General features: G+C 42.0%; 1 protein-coding gene across 1 annotated transcript; it reads left to right on the forward strand.

Moving 5' to 3' along the window:
* The first annotated feature begins 803 nt into the window (after nucleotides 1-803).
* rab1ba (zRAB1B, member RAS oncogene family a) lies at nucleotides 804-17562 on the forward strand. The gene is made up of 6 exons (XM_074623856.1): nucleotides 804-1094; nucleotides 7597-7669; nucleotides 7809-7904; nucleotides 9955-10050; nucleotides 10413-10544; nucleotides 11208-17562. Exons 1-6 carry the CDS (start codon nucleotides 1081-1083, stop codon nucleotides 11400-11402), a joined length of 606 nt encoding a protein of 201 aa, XP_074479957.1. The 5' UTR covers nucleotides 804-1080; the 3' UTR covers nucleotides 11403-17562.
* Nucleotides 17563-19411: the final 1849 nt, after the last annotated feature.

Raw genomic sequence — 19411 nt, forward strand, 5'->3', positions numbered from 1 at the left:
TTAAATACTTCAGTGAATATCTTGGCGCATAATAATAAAAATCATAATATTACGATAATAAAGTCATAACTTTCTGAGAAAAAAAGTCGTAATATAACGAGAATAAAGTCATAACTTTACGAGAAAAAAGTCGTAATATAACGACAATAAAGTCATAACTTTACAAGTAAAAAAGAAAATAACACGTAAAATTACTACTACTATACTACTATACATATATATACTAATATTATTACTTTATTCGCATAATACTAGGACTTTTTTTTTCTGGAATAATATGACTTTATTCTCGAAATCTCAGATTAATTTTTTTCCTCAATGTGGCCCTAATACTCCGTCGTACCGTCGTACCATAGACCTACAACAATGATAAATAAAAAATGAAAATGTAAACAAAAAAACAGTTATTCATTTCCACTAAATTTTTTAAAAATCCACAGGGAGCCACTGGAGAGGGGCTAAAGAGCCGCAGGTTGCTGACCCCTGACCCCTGCCCAAACAAATGCTTGAAAACAAGTGAAGACATTTTTATTATTTTTGTTTATAGCTTATTTGTAAATTGTACATTTTTATTCTTATCTTATTTTAACGTTTTATCTATTCCTTTGTTATCATACTGTTTGTCTTGCACCAACAAAGCCAAAGAAAATTCCTAGTGTATACCTCTTACACCTGGCAATAAACACCATTCTGATTCTGATTCTGATTCTGATCTGTATGATAAAAACTACAATTCCCAGCATCCCTCTAAATTCTCGATTCGTCCTTGTGTGTGTGTCTGAGTAGTGACACGTCACCTGACGTCAGTTCCGCACCTGCGCAGCCATCTTGAGCCTCTAAAGCAGCAACGGACACAGAGAAGAGAGAAAGACAGAACATAATAGAAATACAACAAACAGCCTTAACGAGAGGAAACGGAGGATATGTCCGCTAGGATCAAGGACCTATGAACACAATAAAGGTCTAATAATACAGAGGAAACGGTTACGGAGACGGTAGAAACAGACCCGGATCTACAAGTCATCTTTATTCTTCTACCGGAGTAGGAAGAGAAGAGAACAACACCTCCAGAGAGACACCATGAATCCTGAATAGTGAGTTAAAACACGCTCCGTTTGTCCTCTGTCGTGTTCTGTGAGGACTCATAATGATATGTTATGTGTTTTTATGGGTGTAACCTTTATAATAATGTAGGTTATTGTTCTGTTCGAGCTAGCTAGTGAGCAGCAGGGCGCGGACTGCTCCTTTAACGTGACAGTCTCACCAACGTGTTTTACCCTTTAACCGTCAGCTAACCGTCACCTAACCGTCACCTAACCGTCAGCTGACAGTTTGCTAACCGTCACCTAACCGTCAGCTGACAGTTTAACTCGTGCCTCGACAGACAGCCTAACGTTAGCTTTTTGTTTAACGTAACGTCACTGTTACGTTACGTTACGTTACGTTACGTACATGATACAGACGCCCGGTACTCTTAAGTTCGCCATAAATGCAACATACCAGTAAAATTTCAGTTAGAAATGGCTTTTCTTTTTACTAAAAGGCTGCAGAGCAGAGTGGACTATTTGTACACTTATTTGACTACTATTGATATTTATAACCAGGTCACAGGTTGTCCTTATATTAAGAAATATTATTTTTACAAAGCAATTCTAAAGCCTAAATTAAATATATTGTAACACTTAATTTTTGCAGGTCCGCAAATTTCATGGTAAGTAGCTGATAATTAGCAACTTACCTATTTGACATTTCTTTGGAATTACTGACAAATTACCCCAATATTTACCTATAAATTTATTGAAAATTACTTTGTTATAAACATTATTTAAAGGGACTGTTTGTAACTTCTTACACGTATAAATAAATCCAGGTCGGGATCCCATGCGCGGTCGCATATGGCGCTCGCATATGCGCGATCGCTTGTTTCTACGCTGTTCAGACTCCAACAGAAACTACATGGAAGCACCAAAACCGCAAAGTTACAGTATATCTAATGAAGCCCCGTCTTGCAAAACAGTGTTGGCCGCGGTTGGAGGACGCGGGGGAGACCGTAGCTTTGGTCTCCAGGGCCGGAGTCTCTGCTGTACTCTGCTCCTCTGCTCCTCTGCCTGCCTGCCTTCACTCACACGCCGTGCTAGTTCTCGCTCCACCTCACGTGCATGCGCGCACACTACACACTGCAGAAGAGTTAGTTTAGCTCTGAGACTATCTAGTGAATGTACAGTGGACGTTTGTGCAGAAATAAATGCTGCAGCTCCTCCAGACCAACAGAGGTTTTCCGTGTCTTGTGAAGTGACGGGGCTCCGCAGCGAGAAACGTTATCGTCTCCGACCGGGTGCAAGTGTCGCCCTCCGGCTGTGGTCGGAAACAATAACGTTTTTTCTTCCTGCTTCGGCCCCGGAGGCTGAGGCAGGAAAAGCCAACACTAGGATCAGCATTGATTCATGGAGAGACCTTTGTCTGGTCAGCTAACATTACAGCCAAGCAGGTAAAATAAAGAGTGATATTGTGGTTTTAGCCGACGTGTGTCGCCTCACTGTGTTGAGCGATGCTCGTTCATGTCTATTTAGAGCGAGCAAGCGCGAGCCCGACGCTGACTTTCGTTGATTTAACGGCCACAGGTGTCGCTGTCAACAAGCATTTCTGATTCTTACAAACAGTCCCTTTTAATAATTCTATACTAAAATAGCATCTAATGGTGAAAATGGGGCCCTTAGGCTTGAGAAGAGGCTGCAAAAGAAGATGAAAAATCCACATTATTTTTTCAAAAGTCATGATGCTGAAATGTTGCTGCACAGGAATGACCCTATATCTGTATTTTATATCTGTGTTACTAGAGAATATCTGTTACTAGAAAAAGGAAGTCAATTCCTTTATTTTATGAAATAAATGAAAAAGTTCAACAATATCTGTCACAAAGTACACAGATTCTATGAAAATGATGATAAATTAGAGGCACAACTAAGAGTTTAACTGTTTACTTGTGGTTTTAAATTGACCTTTGATAATTATGACAATATCAATTTTGTTTACATCACCCAGCCCCTAACACAGGGGTCAACAACCTTTACTATCAAAAGAGCCATTTAGGCAAAAAAACAACAACAACAATATCTGTCTGGAGTCTGACCTGTAGCCTTGACAGACAGCCTAACGTTAGCTTTAGCTTGACAGTAAAGTAAGTAACCAAACGGCTGACCTGTAGCCTCGACAGAAAGCCTAACGTTAGCTTTTTGTTTAACGTAACGTAACGTAACGTAGCGTAGCGTAGCGCTGCGTAGCGCTGCGTAGCGTAACGTCACTGTTACGTTACGTAACGTCACTGTTACGTTACGTACATGCAGGGTCTGAAATTAACCTTTTTCCTCACCTGCCACTGTGGCAGGTCACTGAAAATGAATTACTGCCAAATTACCAAATTATTGGCCAAATTAACCCCAATATTGGCTTCTCTTTTTACTACAAGGCTGCCGAGCAGAGTGGACTATTTGTACACTTATTTACCTGCTATTGATATATATAACTACGTGGTTGGTGCCGAATTAAAAACAGGTTTACCAGGTCCTGATCTTGAATGGTGTTGTGCCGGCTATGTATGCTAATTTCGCAGATACAGTAGATGATAGCTCAGGTAGCAGATGTTGTGACAGCTGACCTCCTGCAGCCCTGAAACGAGAGGACAGCCCCGCTTGTCACCGAATCTGTCCGCAGAAGCTTCCCTTTGAATCCTGATGGGAACCCTGTCTGACTAGCTTTAGCTAACACCTCCACACCCTTAGCAGACAGTCTTTATTTCCCTGTGTGTTTACACATACTGTAAAGCCTTGTCTCTCGATAGACAATGCCTTAATATCTAAAGCCTACACTGTGGTAGTGCACCTGATTTGGTTCCACTTTCTAGTAAGTACAAATATTGTCCAGAAACCCTCACAGGTACTGCATTTGGCATAAAAAAATATGCTCAAATCATAACATGGCAAACTGCAGTGCAACAGGCAACAACAGCTGTCAGTGTGTCAGTGTTCTGACTTGACTATGACTTGCCCCAAACTGCATGTGATTATCATAAAGTGGGCATGTCTGTAAAGGGGAGACTCGTGGGTACCCATAGAACCCATTTTCATTCACATATCTTGAGGTCAGAGGTCAAGGGACCCCTTTGAAAATGGCCATGCCAGTAGTATTATGACATGGTTGGTACCAATGGATTCTTTAGTTTTTTTTAGTTTCATATGATACCAGAATCTTCACTCTCGCTTTAAAACTGAGCTTGCTACAACTTAAAAATCGCAAGTTGCATTAATGCTTAAAGAAATTAATGGTGTTAAAAAGAATTTGCGTTAACGTGTTAGTATCGCGTTAACTTTGACAGCCCTACTCAAACTCAGTTTATTATTTTGGCACAAGTATTGAAACGTTTCAAACAATACCGTGCCCTACTTATCTGGCAGTAAAAGCTATGAACGTTGCCGCAATGACTATTGTTAGCTGGCAGGTTCAGTTTAACTGCCTTTCTCATAGCACTCCCTTTAAATATATATAAGGCTATGAACTTCAGATGGTCTCTGGGTAACTCATTGCAATGAATGATAAGTGACTGACCAGTCCTCCTGGTGGCCCTCAGCATCAGTCCATATCAACACAAGCTAAAGCCATTTAGAAATGTGAACTGGGCTGATTGCAACAGCGCTGTTGATCCAGTGTTTGTGACATATTGCCAGTTGATTGAGTGTCAGGCTGTGATACAGGACAGATCTCAGTTTCCTATGACACAAGAATAGCAGTGGCATTGGGCAATTCTCTCCAGCTGTCTGCTGTGTGTCAAATTCATGTGATGTTTTCCTCTCGGTGATTGGGTGGTGGGGGTGGTGTTGTTATTTCATTTTGGGAGAACCTGCTAGTAGTAGGAGTGAGTATCAGACCTCAACACAAAAACATAAACAACATTTATATTCCTCAATATAAGGTTTAAAAAAACTAAAAAAACATTGTTTAGGTATCATTACTGGAGGTCAGGTATGGGCAATATAATCAAAAAGTTTCAAGTGATATCCGGTCCTAATTCCAGGGCCGGATTAACCTGCTGGAGGGCCCGAGGGCACAAGTGAGGGCTTGGCCCCTGTTAACCCTCTACTCTGTACATTCTGTACATACTGTAATACTGCCTTGCTCTAGAGTTGCTTTATTATTGACCTGCAAACAGTAGTTAGACAAAACCAAAAATCCATACTCAAGGTCCCCTGACTAGCTTTTTCTGGAGTTTTCGACCACAACAACAGAGATACGGTTGAAAGCTCCAGTAAAAGCTATGAAGTGGACCTTCAGGAAAGATTTAAAGTTAACATGATAATAACACGTTAACACAAATTAGTTTTAACGCCAGAGTGAAGCTAGAGTGAAGATAAAAACTGCCATGGCCATTTGCAGAGGGGTCCCTTGACCTCTGACCTTGAGATATATGAATGAAAATGGGTTCTATGGGTACCCACGAGTCTCCCCTTTACAGACATGCCCACTTTATGATAATCATATGCAGTTTGGGGCAAATCATAGTCAAGTCAGCCCACAGACACCCTGACAGCTGTTGTTGCCTGTTGGGCTGCCATGTTATGATTTGAGCATATTTTTTATTCTAAATGCAGTACCTGTGAGGGCTTCTGGACAATATTTGTCATTGTTTTGTGTTGTTAATTGATGTCCATTAATAAATATATACATACATTTGCATAAAGCAGCATATTTGCCAACTCCCATGTTGATAAGAGTATTAAATACTTGACAAATCTCCCTTTTAAGGTATATTTTGAACAGACAAAAAATGGGCGATAACTATAGACAATCATGCGATTAATCGTGATTCAATATTTTAATTGATTGACAGCCCTAGTCAAAACACATTATTTTGGAGTATGCAACATAAAAGGTAGCGTTGTCCCAAGCCGATCCTAACGACTGATATCGGGGCTGATCCAGGCATATTTTAATGGATTGATTCAAATCCAATCCTTTCTTTACTGTACTCTTTATTCTTTACTGCGCTGAACTTTGCTTTCACCGGTTTAAATGATAAACGTCACCGGCAGCAGATTATATCAGCTGTCACTAATTAATTTAAATTCTGTGAGTAACTTGATTACAGAACAAAGTGAAACTTGTCTGTTGTCTGGTTAAAGTGCTCTCTGCAGCCGCTGTCCCTACCTCCACTCTGTGACACCACTGTGAAATCACAAGTGGACTTTCAACAACTCCAACAGAGTGATACCTCCTCTCTAGTGAAATGATCAGCTGATTGTCTGGTTCAGGAGTCATATTGTCTCACTTTCACATTCATTTCCTATTACAACAATCAAATTTATGATTATAAATTTAATTGTTTTGAACCAGGACCTTCAATATTTAGATTGAGCAGCTTGTGAAAAATAAGCTGATACTTATTACACGGCTTTGTTGAATACTCGATTTTAATTGGTCAGTCACAGCGTTTCTTTATAGCAGACCGTTGCTATGGACACAGATCTGATGTCGGACTCTGGCGGATCGTTTTTATGTCAAATTATTGATTTCTTCAGTAAGTAGCCATGTAATAAGAGGGATAATGTACAGCTAGCTGGTCATTGTGAAATAAACCCCTTCAGGGCGATGGAAGCACCTGTCGGAAATTATTCACAACAATGACTGACTGGCTTGCTGTACATTATCCTTTACATATTTAATCAACATTTAGGTAAATATAAGTATTTGATACGACTCAGTATTGGCAGACTCAATATTATAGGACTGGGATCAGAGACAAAAATAACTTGATCTAGACATCCCTAAAACTGAAAAACATTGTCTCTTGAAACTAGAGATGCACTGATCCAATCTGCTGGATTGATATCATGTTACCTTACATAAAAATGTATGCAGATTTAAAACTTGGCAAAAAGAGATCAGTGGTATCGGATTGGTAATTGGTATCCGCAGACACTCTTAGTTGAGGTATCAGAATCTATATTGAGCAGATAAAATGTCGGCTCGGTGCATCCCTACTTGAAATTAGATTTTTATACAGGGACCCTTTTCATGACGGAGCCTCAGGATCAGGTAATAAAGCAGGACCTAGCACTGGGCATTTATCTTGTCTGGTTGGTCGCTATAATGCATATTAGCAGACAAAATGTCAATTGAATTAGCAGAAACTAGGTGAAAATTCAGTAAGCCTGGAGCTTTGGGGTCGATATTTGCTGAAGATAGTCCCCAACAAATGCACTATTTCCTCCTGTTTGAGTAAATATTTGTTAAAAACTACAGTGACCAGCTGTTTTAGGAAATTACTGAGTCATTTTTAAAAATTAAACTCTATATTTGTGAGGTGTTTTTAAGCATCTTCAATAGGAACCAATGACCTTGGAGCTCAGAGACAGAGTAGGAAAGTCAGAAAGTCTTGAGAGACAGACTAACATGTGGTTGGTTTTGGTCTTTACATAAGATTGGTTTAGAATAAGAACATTTTTATATATTCAGCTTAGTAAGATATAAAATATTGTTCATGTATCTGTACTGACATTCAGGCATTGTTATTCCCTGTTCTAACCTGGATCATTTTTCTTTCAGTGACTATCTGTTCAAGCTCCTGCTCATTGGAGACTCTGGAGTAGGAAAGTCCTGTCTTCTGTTGCGCTTTGCTGTAAGTAGTTCCGTCTCACTCCTCTGAAACGTGTTTTTCCATTACTGTTGGGATCTAAACGTCTCTGTTCCAACTGCAACCTTTGTTCTTTCCTCATTCTGCTGTTGGCCTGACCCCGTCCTCTTCTCCCTCTCTGCAGGACGACACCTACACAGAGAGCTACATCAGCACCATTGGAGTGGACTTTAAGATCCGCACCATCGAGCTGGACGGCAAGACCATCAAACTGCAGATTGTGAGTACGCACACACACACACACACACACACACACACACACACACACACACACACACACACACACACACACACACACACACAGAGAGAACACACTCTGTAACCCTCACCTGAGCCAGGGCTCGGATCCAACCATTGTTTCAAAACACAAGAGGCATGCCGTGTCTGTGTGTGTGTGTGTGTGCACGTTTTGCATTCAGACCAAGCTGTAATTGGATCCTGTTTTAGTTGTGCCACCTCAAATACATCTAGTTTGTTAAGCAGACATACATTAGCTCTGCTTATACATATACACACAACATTAAAAGCACAATGCACAGCGTGGTTCTATTTCTTTGCTTTTATAGATGACTCTTAACACACCTGGTGATAAACTGTGAGTGTTCTTGTAGTAATTCTGCAGACATTTAGCTGATTCTCACTGCATTAGAAACCACGTGAGGCTTTGGTACTAGGTTCTTCTTTGTGTTTCCATTGTATTTACTAGGAGTGGGAAAAAAAATGTATTGCAATTTATTTTTTTAACGATTTTTAATGCCAGAATCAATCTATTTCCTTCATTTGAGTCTATGCTGAGGTAGAAGGAAGTTACCGCTTTTATTGTAGTAGTCTGAGTAACGTGGCGTCATATCCGCTCCGTATCCGTCAAGAACTGTATATACAACATACATATATGGAAATAAGATTGATTGGATTATATTCACCAGAAGTATAAAACATTACATGTCCTTTATAAATTAAAAAGAAAATACCACTAATTTGTGAGGGAAATGTTTTTATTCTTAGATTTTTGGGTTGCTGGAAAAAATGTAATAAATAATGCTGATATATTTGATTTCAGGACATGAAAATCAAACATTTTTACTGTATCAATTTAGATATTTTCCAAATTAAAAGTCCATAGAAGTGTATGATTCAACTTTTTCCCATGGTCTAATGTTAAAAAAAGTTAACAAAAATCGTAATATCGAATCGCAATACATATCGAATCGGCACCCAAGTATCCTGATAGTATCGAATCGGGGGATAGGTGAATCGTCCCAGCCCTAGTTGATCTGCTCCATGCAGACACAGGACTAAATTGGTCAGAGTGGTTGTATTTGATAGTCGTTCTTGTTGTGACATCACATCTGCTTGACCACTCATGTAAGACAGCACTGCCTACAACCTCTGAAAGTACCTGGCACTTGGATTTAGTATCACTTTCAAAGCTAAAGAGGTGGAAACAAGACCATAACCCAAGACAATGACCGCACGTTACGTTTCTCTCTTAGCGAACTTGGCAATGAAAGACCTGCTTCATTAAATGGGACTCTGGCTTAGACAGGTTTCACGAAACTAAGTTTAGTTAATCAGGTTGGGTTTGTGCTGTCAGATGACCTTTCATGAGTTGAAAGCAGCAGTAGAGGATTGCTCACATCAAATCATCGATAGCAGGGAAAAAAAACTACAAAAGAATCCTCTGTGTCCTTCACAGGCACAGAAATAGAGCCGATAACACTGTTAGAATCTGGCATCTGCCAACTACATCAAAGTTATTTTCTTCTTCTCCATAAATACTTTAAATGCAATACTGTTATTTCTCAAATCAAAACCAGTTTTCAAATATTTACCAAGTGGTTTGCTAGTAAAAACGTTGAGGGGGTGAAATCAGCTGTACTCTATTAGCTTGTAAATAAATATGGTAAACTCTGCATAATGTACATTTACATATCACTAATGTCATCATTACAACAACAGAGTCATGTCATACACATCATTCTGCTGCTCAGCTTTTCTTTTGTCTTCATCCACTAACTATTTCCAAACACTTTCTTTTGACTGCTACACAGAAACAAGATGAATTTAATCAGAAGTTTATGCTTCGAAGTCAAATACACTTCATTTGTTCTTCCTGCTGCTCCTCAAAGTCAAACAAACAATACATGAGATCTTTTGATCGTCTCAAGGGTTCTGAGGAGGGAAGAGGTATTAATTCAGATTTTTTTATGAAGTACTATTTTGTTGATTTGATTTCTAATCTTTTCTATCTCTGCTTGTGTCTCTCTCAGTGGGACACCGCCGGTCAGGAGAGGTTTCGTACCATCACCTCCAGTTACTACCGCGGAGCCCATGGCATCATAGTTGTATATGATGTGACAGATCAGGTGGGTGAGCCGTCTGGACCGACTCCTCAGAGTAGGAAATCACTCCAATACTAGTCCAGTAGTATGGTTTGGTTTTGTTACTTTGCTGATTGTAAATGTTTATGAGGTTCAGTACCCAACCCTTTTCCAGTTCAAACTTGAGTTGCTGTACTCAAGTTGTTTTCAATAATTTAAGGGCGCTTTCACAAGCCATAGTCCGTTTGGCTTGTCTGAATCAGAGTGAAATTGATACTCTTTTTAATAATGTTAATGATATATTACAATTCCCTCTAACTGTATTAATCCCACTGCCCAGTCACAGTGGTGTTAAAACCTGTAAACTGTCCCGTGTCTGTCCTGCTCATATTCTTGTCATTGTGCAGGAGTCCTATAACAACGTCAAGCAGTGGCTTCAGGAAATCGACCGCTACGCCAGTGAAAATGTCAACAAGCTTCTGGTGGGCAACAAGTGTGACCTGACCACTAAGAAAGTAGTGGACTACACAACAGCCAAGGTAAGGCAGGAAGTAACAACATATTAAGCCTCCTTTGCGACAAGCTAGTATGACATGGTTGGTACCAATGGATTCCTCAGGTTTTCTAGTTTCATATGATGATGATGAGTGTAGCCTGATCTTTATCTGCAGCTCTGCAGACATACCGGCTTTAAACACAATGAATAGAAAAAAAAAAAGCTGCGCAGCATTCAAATGTTAATTTTAGAGTTGGAATGTCAATGTTTTTAATGAAGTTTCGAAACTCCAACTATTTGGTCCAGCCCTAGTTATTTCTGTCAGACTGGACAAGCAAGTAAAACCCCATATAGAATGTTATGGGACACTAAAGCCAACAGGATTTGTGCCAGGGCTACAACTAGTTTTTATTATTGATTAATCTGTTGATTATTTTCTCAATTAATAGTGAAAAATACCCATCACAGTTTTGTAAACCGCAAGGTGACATCAACCCAACAGATATTCAGTTTACAATGATATAAAATAGAAACATTTTCCATCATTTATACCCAATACGTGTGGTGTTTTTATTTCATAATCCAGGCATTAATGCTCAAAATGTTTTACAAGTCTGTTGTCAGTATAACAGAGACTTAAATCTCTGTGTTCTGTATGTATGGAGTGCCCAGTTTCACTACAAGTTTCCTCCTTCCTTTCTGGCAGGAGTTCGCCGATTCTTTGGCCATCCCCTTCCTGGAGACGAGCGCCAAGAACGCCACCAACGTAGAGCAGGCTTTCATGACCATGGCCGCGGAGATCAAGAAGCGCATGGGTCCCGGGGCCACGGCCGGCGGCGACAAGCCCAACTTGAAAATCGAGAGCACCCCCGTCAGGCAGTCCGGAGGGGGCTGCTGTTAAAAGACCACCACCACCACCCCCAACCATCACCTCTACCATTTCCACTGAAATCTCCCTTTTCTTCTCCTTCTGTGTTCCCTCCCCGTCATCTCTGCCACTCCCACACCCCCACCGGTCCTCCATAACACCCTGTAACCCACACCCAACTCCCTGACTCCCCTTCTATCAGCCCGTCTGGAGATCCGGGGGATGGTGTTAAGATCAGGAAACGGATTGAAACTTTACAGGGGTTAATTTGGGTCTGTACACCCGTCAAATAACCGAGAGAGGAAAGCGATCAGTCTGTGAGGGACAGAAACAGCCACCGAGACCACTTTTACTTTCTGCCAAGAGGACGGAAAGAAAACAGATTCGGGGGGAGATTGGTATTGATTTAGAGTGGAATGGAGGCAGTGGAAGATTAGTTTTAGATACAGTGAGCTTATCTCTACACACACACACACACACACACACACACACACACACACACACACACTCAAACACACTGTAGTGGGGTGGCACGGGTTAAAGAGATTTTGGCCAAACACTTTTCTCCTCAGGCTGTGTCTGTCTACGCTGATCTCATCTTAGGGCCACCCCCCCACCTCGCCCCAGCCCAACTTTTCTATTTACCTGCACACACACACACACACACACTCACACACACACACAGGTGCAGTGTGCTTGAGTCACACACTGTAAATGTGAAGTGTTCCTGAACAGTGACTCATCATTGGCATTTATTGACGAAGATCCAGGGGAAGCCCATTCGGTGAGCCTCCCTCCTCTCCCTCCATCTGTCCTCTACCTCGGCTACCACTCTCACTCTCTCAAGGTGTGTTCAGACAGGAAGCAGAAGGGGAATATCCACGTTATGTCACTCACGTTGAATTTGACCCACACAGTTTAACACGGGTTGATAATAATCTGTCTGGGCGCATACCTGTTGTCCTTGACTTGCTGTTATACTGTTCAGTTTAAAAGAAATACTAAATTCTGCCAACTATGAGCAAATGATGACACAGCAGTACTTGGAAAATAGCCAATCAGATCGCAGCGGGTCAACAGGCAATCAGCTTCACTTGGCATCAAATTTGTGCCATCCCCTTTCATTGCCAAACACTTTGGGCACGCTTATTGTAGTTTTCCCCACATAGCGGCCTGTTGTGGCGAGGGCTTTTAAAACACCATGTTAAAACTATCCTATCAGCCACTGACCTTAAACTGTATGATAAATAATAATAAATAACAGCAGCATCAAGGAATTTTTATGTCATGCATTAATTAAATTAACTTCTATGTTAGTCATTAACACTAAAACCACACTTTCTTCTGCTGCCAGCAGGCGGCAGCAGGGGCCCCGTCTCTAGCTGTAAGCTAGCTAGAAATGGATGCACCGACCGTGTGTATACATCAGACCGGCTCATACGGGTACTTCGCAAAAAAGTCAAGCCCCCTTTTCGGGATAGAAAACAGACCTTCAATGCAATTTGTGTTTGGATTGTAATTTTGACAAGTTCGTATTCATTCATCTCTTGTTATACAAACGTTTGTTTTATACACATGTCTAATAATTATTTTGCGACCTTGCCTGGACCTGAGGGTTTGCGTTGCATTAATAAATGAAGGTTGATCGCCGCCATGTCCCTTCAGTCTTTCCCCGTCCAACACAGTGGCCGAATAGTGCTTATCCAGACATCTCTACATATTTGATTGAATCCCGTTAGGCCAAGTGTTGTCGGTAAATAACCAACGCGTTAATAACCAACTGTTTGATCTATAGGATGAGATTTAGTTGGAGACGACAGTCTGATGCTGCTATAACGTTAATGTATGACTGTATTACTGCAGCAGCCTTCCACTCAAACTAACCTTAGCTAGCCATGCTAGCCACTGTCACCAGCATCATTTAGAGATTAACCACACAGATAGTGAATATTCACAGATTGTATGTGCCTCAGGTGTCAGTGTGAAAGCCTCGGTTAACCCGCTACACAACAGCTTTTCATATGATGACGCCATGCTGGTCGGTCTATAGCTTGGAGCCATAAAGCTCCTTTATTAGATCTTTTTTAAGACAAGGCAGGAGAACAAATCAGAGATCCGCGTCATCTCTGGATGACGTATTGCCGGTCTGATGTATGTGTTCAATTCAGCCTCTGACTGATCGCCCCGGGATGAGCCCCGAATCTTTTGCTTAACATTTCCAACTGTCTTTGTCTCAGTTTGTGCCATCCCGGGTGAATTTGCGTCTATTCATGCCCACTCACTCACTCAAGCCTCTCCATTGAGTTTGTCGCCAGTCGCTCTGAAATTCACCTCACTGTTCTGTCTGAACACACCTTTAAAGTACTGTATACGGATGACGGAAGTAGTTGCGTGAAGTGAGCATGATTGTCGGATTAAAGTTCCAAAAATCGTCAGATGCACTCCCCCAGTTGCACCATGGGAAAAGGAGGGTTTTAGATGCCGTTAGAAAATTCGACAAGTATTTAATTTGAAGCACACTGAACTTATTTTGCATTCTGGCGAAACAGACTAGGTAGCATCCTTGACTAGGTGTGGGGCTAGTTGGCAAGCTGCTGTGGCTGGTGAGCTCATTTCTAACCAGTTAGAAAGCCGGTTAGCTCAGTCACTAACTGTAAGTTACTGCAGTTTACTCGAGAGACAAATTTGTACTATCGACTCATGTCTGCAAACCGTGTCTCTTTGTGGGGAATGTTTATGTGAAACACAGCTAATAGCCTGCTCCATTTTGGACTCTTCGGCTTTCTGCTCCGACAAAAGTCAGAACTGCCAAGACGGTTTGTGATTGGTCGATGGCACAAATTCACCAAAGTTAAACTACGTAAAATAAATTAGTTTGGGCGGAAAACGTTGCCGTTCCGAGGCCCCTCGTCTGAGCCTATAATGAGATCACATTCAGGAGAAAGATCAACACGCGAAGACAGATTGTAGTTAGTTTTGACGGAAGCATTAACCAAGGGATTCATTAACCAAACTCCCTGCTCAACACTTGAGGTAGAAGAGGACCCTGGCAGGTCACTTAGTTCCACATACAGACGTCAGAGCTGAGATGGAAGCAGCAATATATGGCGTTAGTTTTTCTGTTTTAGTCTTCAGTCTTCATTTCATATATAAAAAAAAGAAAGCAATGTGACAAAAAGCTGTAACATTTAGCTCGGTGACTTCCTGGAATGACACTAAATATTACAGTCCGAGGGCAGATAACACTGCATACAGATGAGTTCGACTTAAACAGGAGTGATTGGCAATATTCTGCATTGATCTTACAATGACCGTTTTATTATTGTCGTGGTTTTATTGTTTTTTTATTTTCTCATTGATACTCCTGGTAGAGATAACTTGTACAATTAGCTTCAGCTCTCATGTTGAGTACGTGACGGACATCATGTCATTGTTGCTTGTTTGCAGATGAAGCTGAGGTGGAGATGTGGTGTGGGTGTGTCTGTTGGCTGAGGGATGGGGTGGGCTTTTACTAAAGCTGCTGTTCCTTCCCAGAGATCCTCCTGTTTGTCAACATAATGTCCCAGACACACCAAGCTGACATCAAAGAACGAGCAGCGACAAAGGCCACCGGTTGCGTCGCCTCACGTCGCCTTTGTCTTGGCCGACAAGTTGCGTTTGAACACACCGCAAAAACTACAGCCGACGGCCAACTACCACGTACGTTCTGCGTCTGTGTGAGAGGAAATTACTCTCTACACCAGCAGGCGGCCGTAGTCTGTATTTATCATTCAAAAAGGGAAACAAAAAGACAGGACAGCGGATATACGAGCTGTTGTCATGATTCGTACATGAAATAAAGCGGCGACCATTTTCACACCACTCACTCACCACTTAGCTTCATTCCAGATGGCCATGTCGCTGTGAAAATACCCGTGTGTTGGAATGATCAGATGAGATGAAGACGAAAAATGAGAAGAGCCTTCTGTGCGCGGCCTCTTGACTTTACTCGTTTGCCTTCCTCCCGTTTCTCTTCTCGTGCACTGATTCGCTTAATCTGAACAGCCAATCAGAATGATTTCTCTCACCGACGAGCTCCGCCGGCGATTCAACATGCTGAATCGTCCGAAAAGCCTCCGATGTGGGCAGACTAGAGCTAAAGGTGCGGGACACACCGAAAAAAGTAGACTGACAGATACTCACCGTCAGCCCCAAACTGGCTATACGGCCGACCGTTGGCTTGGTGTGTCGGGGCCTTTACATTCAACACGGCAAGTCGTTTAACACGCCTTTCTGCATTATTAAAGACATGTCCATAATCATGTGGACATGGACGCTGGAAGACTTCCCCTATCTTTTGAAAGGGTTCATTGTTCTTAAGATTCTTTGTTTTAGTTTTTTTTGCCTTTATTGGACAGTCAGACAGATTGACAGAGAGAGGGGACGACATGCAGCAAATGGGCCGCTGCCGTACGGACTCTGCTCTACCAGGTGAGCTCCAGGGCACCTTGAGCGTGAAGCTTCAAAATAATCTTAACTCAAGGTCCATTTACTGTCTTTTTCTGGAGCTTTCACCGTCCTTATCATGTTATAAGTACTTGAGAGGAACAAACTGGAGCTATAGCAGACATGTATGTGAACAGATTTGTTGTGTTTGGATCAGACAGGCCGCTCGCCGTTGGCGTAGTAACGGTGAAACAAGCGACAGGTCCGAGGCTGTTTACATGCCTGGAGCTCTGGTCTCAGCCGTATTTCCAGGGAGACTGGAAGGAATGTGAAGAGAAGAGCATCCCCCCCGCCCGCCGCCCTCATAGAGGGGCCTCCACACTGGAGACCTCATCAATCTGAGCCGCTACTTTTTACCCCGTTTTACAAAGAACTGGAAAATCTGGTTAAAGGATGAACATACTGTGTTACAGTAGCATCAGGGCCTTCTGAGGACTGTCTGGGTTATGTGTATGTACACACCATGCTCCACCACAGTCAGTCTCATCACTCGTGTTGTGTTTGGGGGGCGTCTGGAGGTTTCTGGGACTGACTGGTCTCCGTTTGCTGACCGGATATGAACTCCCACCTCTCTCCCCCTCCAGCTAATCACGTCACTGCAACTCAAGATCCTTCCCGACTGTCATGCCCAGGCTTTGGTTTTCTCTCTGCAAGAAAAACTCGTCTTCAGCGTTTCAGGGTCCAACGCCAACACACCTGAAACCTGAATCTAGATGAGTCCACGTTAATGTTTGAGAACAGCAGCCTCCCTGTATGTGAAGCCTCTTCACTGATTGATGCTCAGTCAGAAAGTGGCAGCTCTGTAGTGATCAGAGTGAAGCACCGATGTGACGTTGGCATCACTTGGAAGATGAGTCGTGCGTGTGTGAGAGATGTATTTTTAGCCTTGTGTGTTTTCAGCCCTGTTAAAGCTAAACTAGGAATGCTGTAGTTTGCTGTGCAGGTCTGGAATCTGACACGGAGGAGGGAAGGAACCAGCAGTAATAGTGTGTGTGTGTGTGTGTGTGTGTGTGTGTGTGTGTGTGTGTGTGTGTGTGTGGGGCAGGGTCGTATGTAACATTCCTGAGCTTTTTTGGACACATGTTGGCATCCTGGCATCACACCGCTCTCACTTGAGTAGATGCAGAACAAGCAAAACATTTGAAACTTAACACACACACACACACACACACACACACACACACACACACACACACACACATATACTGGATGATGACTGATTTCCTTTTTTTTTTTTTTTTAAATCTTTCAACAAGTCTTGATATTCTACTGATTTTAATGTATTCATTGAATACACTATAGTGTGATGTCTAGTCCATGGAAGTATGAGGGGACGCTGGGTGGGATTGGTGGGTGGGGGGGTTTTGCTTATGAATGTGATTCTGATGAAACAACACTTGACTTCTCTTAAGTTCACTTTTTGTATTGGTTTGGGTTAACAGGGCGGGGGGGATGTTTTCCATGTCATTTGCACACTCTGTCCATCCATCGCTGTTCAATGGCTTACTAAAGGCACTCACTAGGTGTTGTTTGTTAATAAAGAGCACCGGGCAGGAGCTCGCCTGTCAGTCACCTTCTGTCTGTCTTTCTGTTTGGCTTGTTCACTTTGGTGCTGTCTCCCTGCTGAGTTTGATCATGTTCTTTTGTTTTTTTTCTGTACATATTATAAATATATATATAATAAAATGATGAAAAAGATCAACGTCAACATGAGAGCTGGTCTGGTATTGTTACTCAACAGTATCCGTAGAACGGGCTCCTGAAACACTGAGGGGAAGGAGAGGGGGCTGAATGTTTCAACAATGTGTTTCATCATTGATAACTAGAAGTGTGCAAAGAATTTACAGTAAGATGATGTAACCCAATGTAAACCATAATATGTTTATGCAGCGATACTCAACTTGCTTTGCCCCGGGGGGGCCACTTAATAAACAAACATAATGATATTTATCAGATAAAACATTAAAGGCTTTCTTTGGATTTCTTTATTTTCAAATTAACTCTTAACTAAATTAAGTTGGCACAAGGATCGACACCGGGCCTATATGACAGATCTACCTATCAAATATGTTACTGCATTTAAAGGGTAACATCAGTATTTTTCAAAAGGCAGAGGAGGGTCAACCAGCTGCTACAAGCTCGGGAGACTGGTGGTGTTCCTGTGGGTGTGTGACCCTTTGACCTCAGAGGATGAATGCTGCAAAGAGTGGGACCTGTTGCTGTCCGATATTCGGATTTCACAACGAGACTTCTCCTTGAGCGGGACTTTGACACAATAACAAACAGACCGGATCAAGAAAAGGTAAGAATAAGGTTCTATTTCTCTGTAGGGTCCTTTCCATAATGTAGTCAGACACTTATAATATCAATCTGAGCCTGTCGGTGGCAAAAACAAACACTTTTAGTGGACGTAACGTTACATTGACGCTGCTCCCTTTTTGTTCAGTTACAGCGTTCTCCCTCAATACTAATACTAAATGGTAGTAAGGGAACCCACAGAAGACATACAACTGTTTCACAGGCCGAGTAGTGTTGCCAATGTTAATGTTAAACCTCTCTGTGTAAAACCAGCCTCTTATTAATAGGTAAGAGAATAAAACTTAAAACAGTAAAATGAAAATAATAAAAAAAAATTAATTCTTTAGTTGCAAATAGTTTACAAATAAAGTAAAGGTGTTGTAGGCGACTCCTAGTGGTAGCATGAAAAAAGACACGATGGCAGACAGCAGGGGATGCTGCTACCTTGCATGAAATGTGCCGAGCAACTTTCATATCATGTCCCATGATAAATTTCCGTATTGTTTTGTGAGTGAGGGATATTTTTGTCCAGATGGTGGGGCTAGAGGAAAGGCCAGGGGGGGTCACCAAAACATTTAGGATCAATCTTCAAGGGACTATAAGCATGCGTTCCAGATGTCAATCTGTCCAGTACTTGTTGAGATATCTTGCTCTCCGGGCCAAAGTGCTGAATACACAATCATTTTCTTCATAGTCACAAGGGGATGTTTTACACACACAGTACATGCTCTCCACAGGAGTGCACTGTTGCTGTCTACCCGAGCCACCACAGGAACCAGGACTTACATCCATTACTCCGGCCACCATACTGTAGATCTGCTGTCATCCACGTGGCGGCCGTCCTTGATTTGTACCCCGACCTCTCCCCGTGGGCCTTTAAATAACCACACACGCCACGCAGATCATCTGTAGGTGCGGCCAGCTCTGCCGTAGTGCATCACTGTGTCAAACGGAAATGTTGGAAGGGTGAACGGAAGACATACTTGACATTGAATATTGCCAGTTGTTGTTCAGGGTCTGGCTCTGATATAAAAAACAACCTTGCGGCAGCTCTGGGTGGGATTGCAGCTGCCCTCTGCATCCACTCTGCAGTTTTCAGCAGATATATTACATGATAGGCAACACTAAGCAGCTCACATCTGATCCACAATACCACGTTTACCTGTACCTGCATTGAAGATGTGTGTAAGGTGCAGCTTAGTGGAACTGTTCTTGAATCTGGACAAATTGAAGGCTTTGTCAGTGTTTGTTCAACATTT

Source organism: Sebastes fasciatus, chromosome 22 (genome assembly GCF_043250625.1).
Source record: "Sebastes fasciatus isolate fSebFas1 chromosome 22, fSebFas1.pri, whole genome shotgun sequence".
Lineage (NCBI taxonomy): Eukaryota > Metazoa > Chordata > Actinopteri > Perciformes > Sebastidae > Sebastes > Sebastes fasciatus.

What these genes read in the sequence shown, in the direction of transcription:
- rab1ba (XM_074623856.1), top strand. An exon ending in GTCTTCTGTTGCGCTTTGCT is followed by an intron (nt 7,670 to 7,808) that starts GTAAGTAGTTCC and finishes CCCTCTCTGCAG; the next exon opens with GACGACACCTACACAGAGAG. An exon ending in TATATGATGTGACAGATCAG is followed by an intron (nt 10,051 to 10,412) that starts GTGGGTGAGCCG and finishes GTCATTGTGCAG; the next exon opens with GAGTCCTATAACAACGTCAA.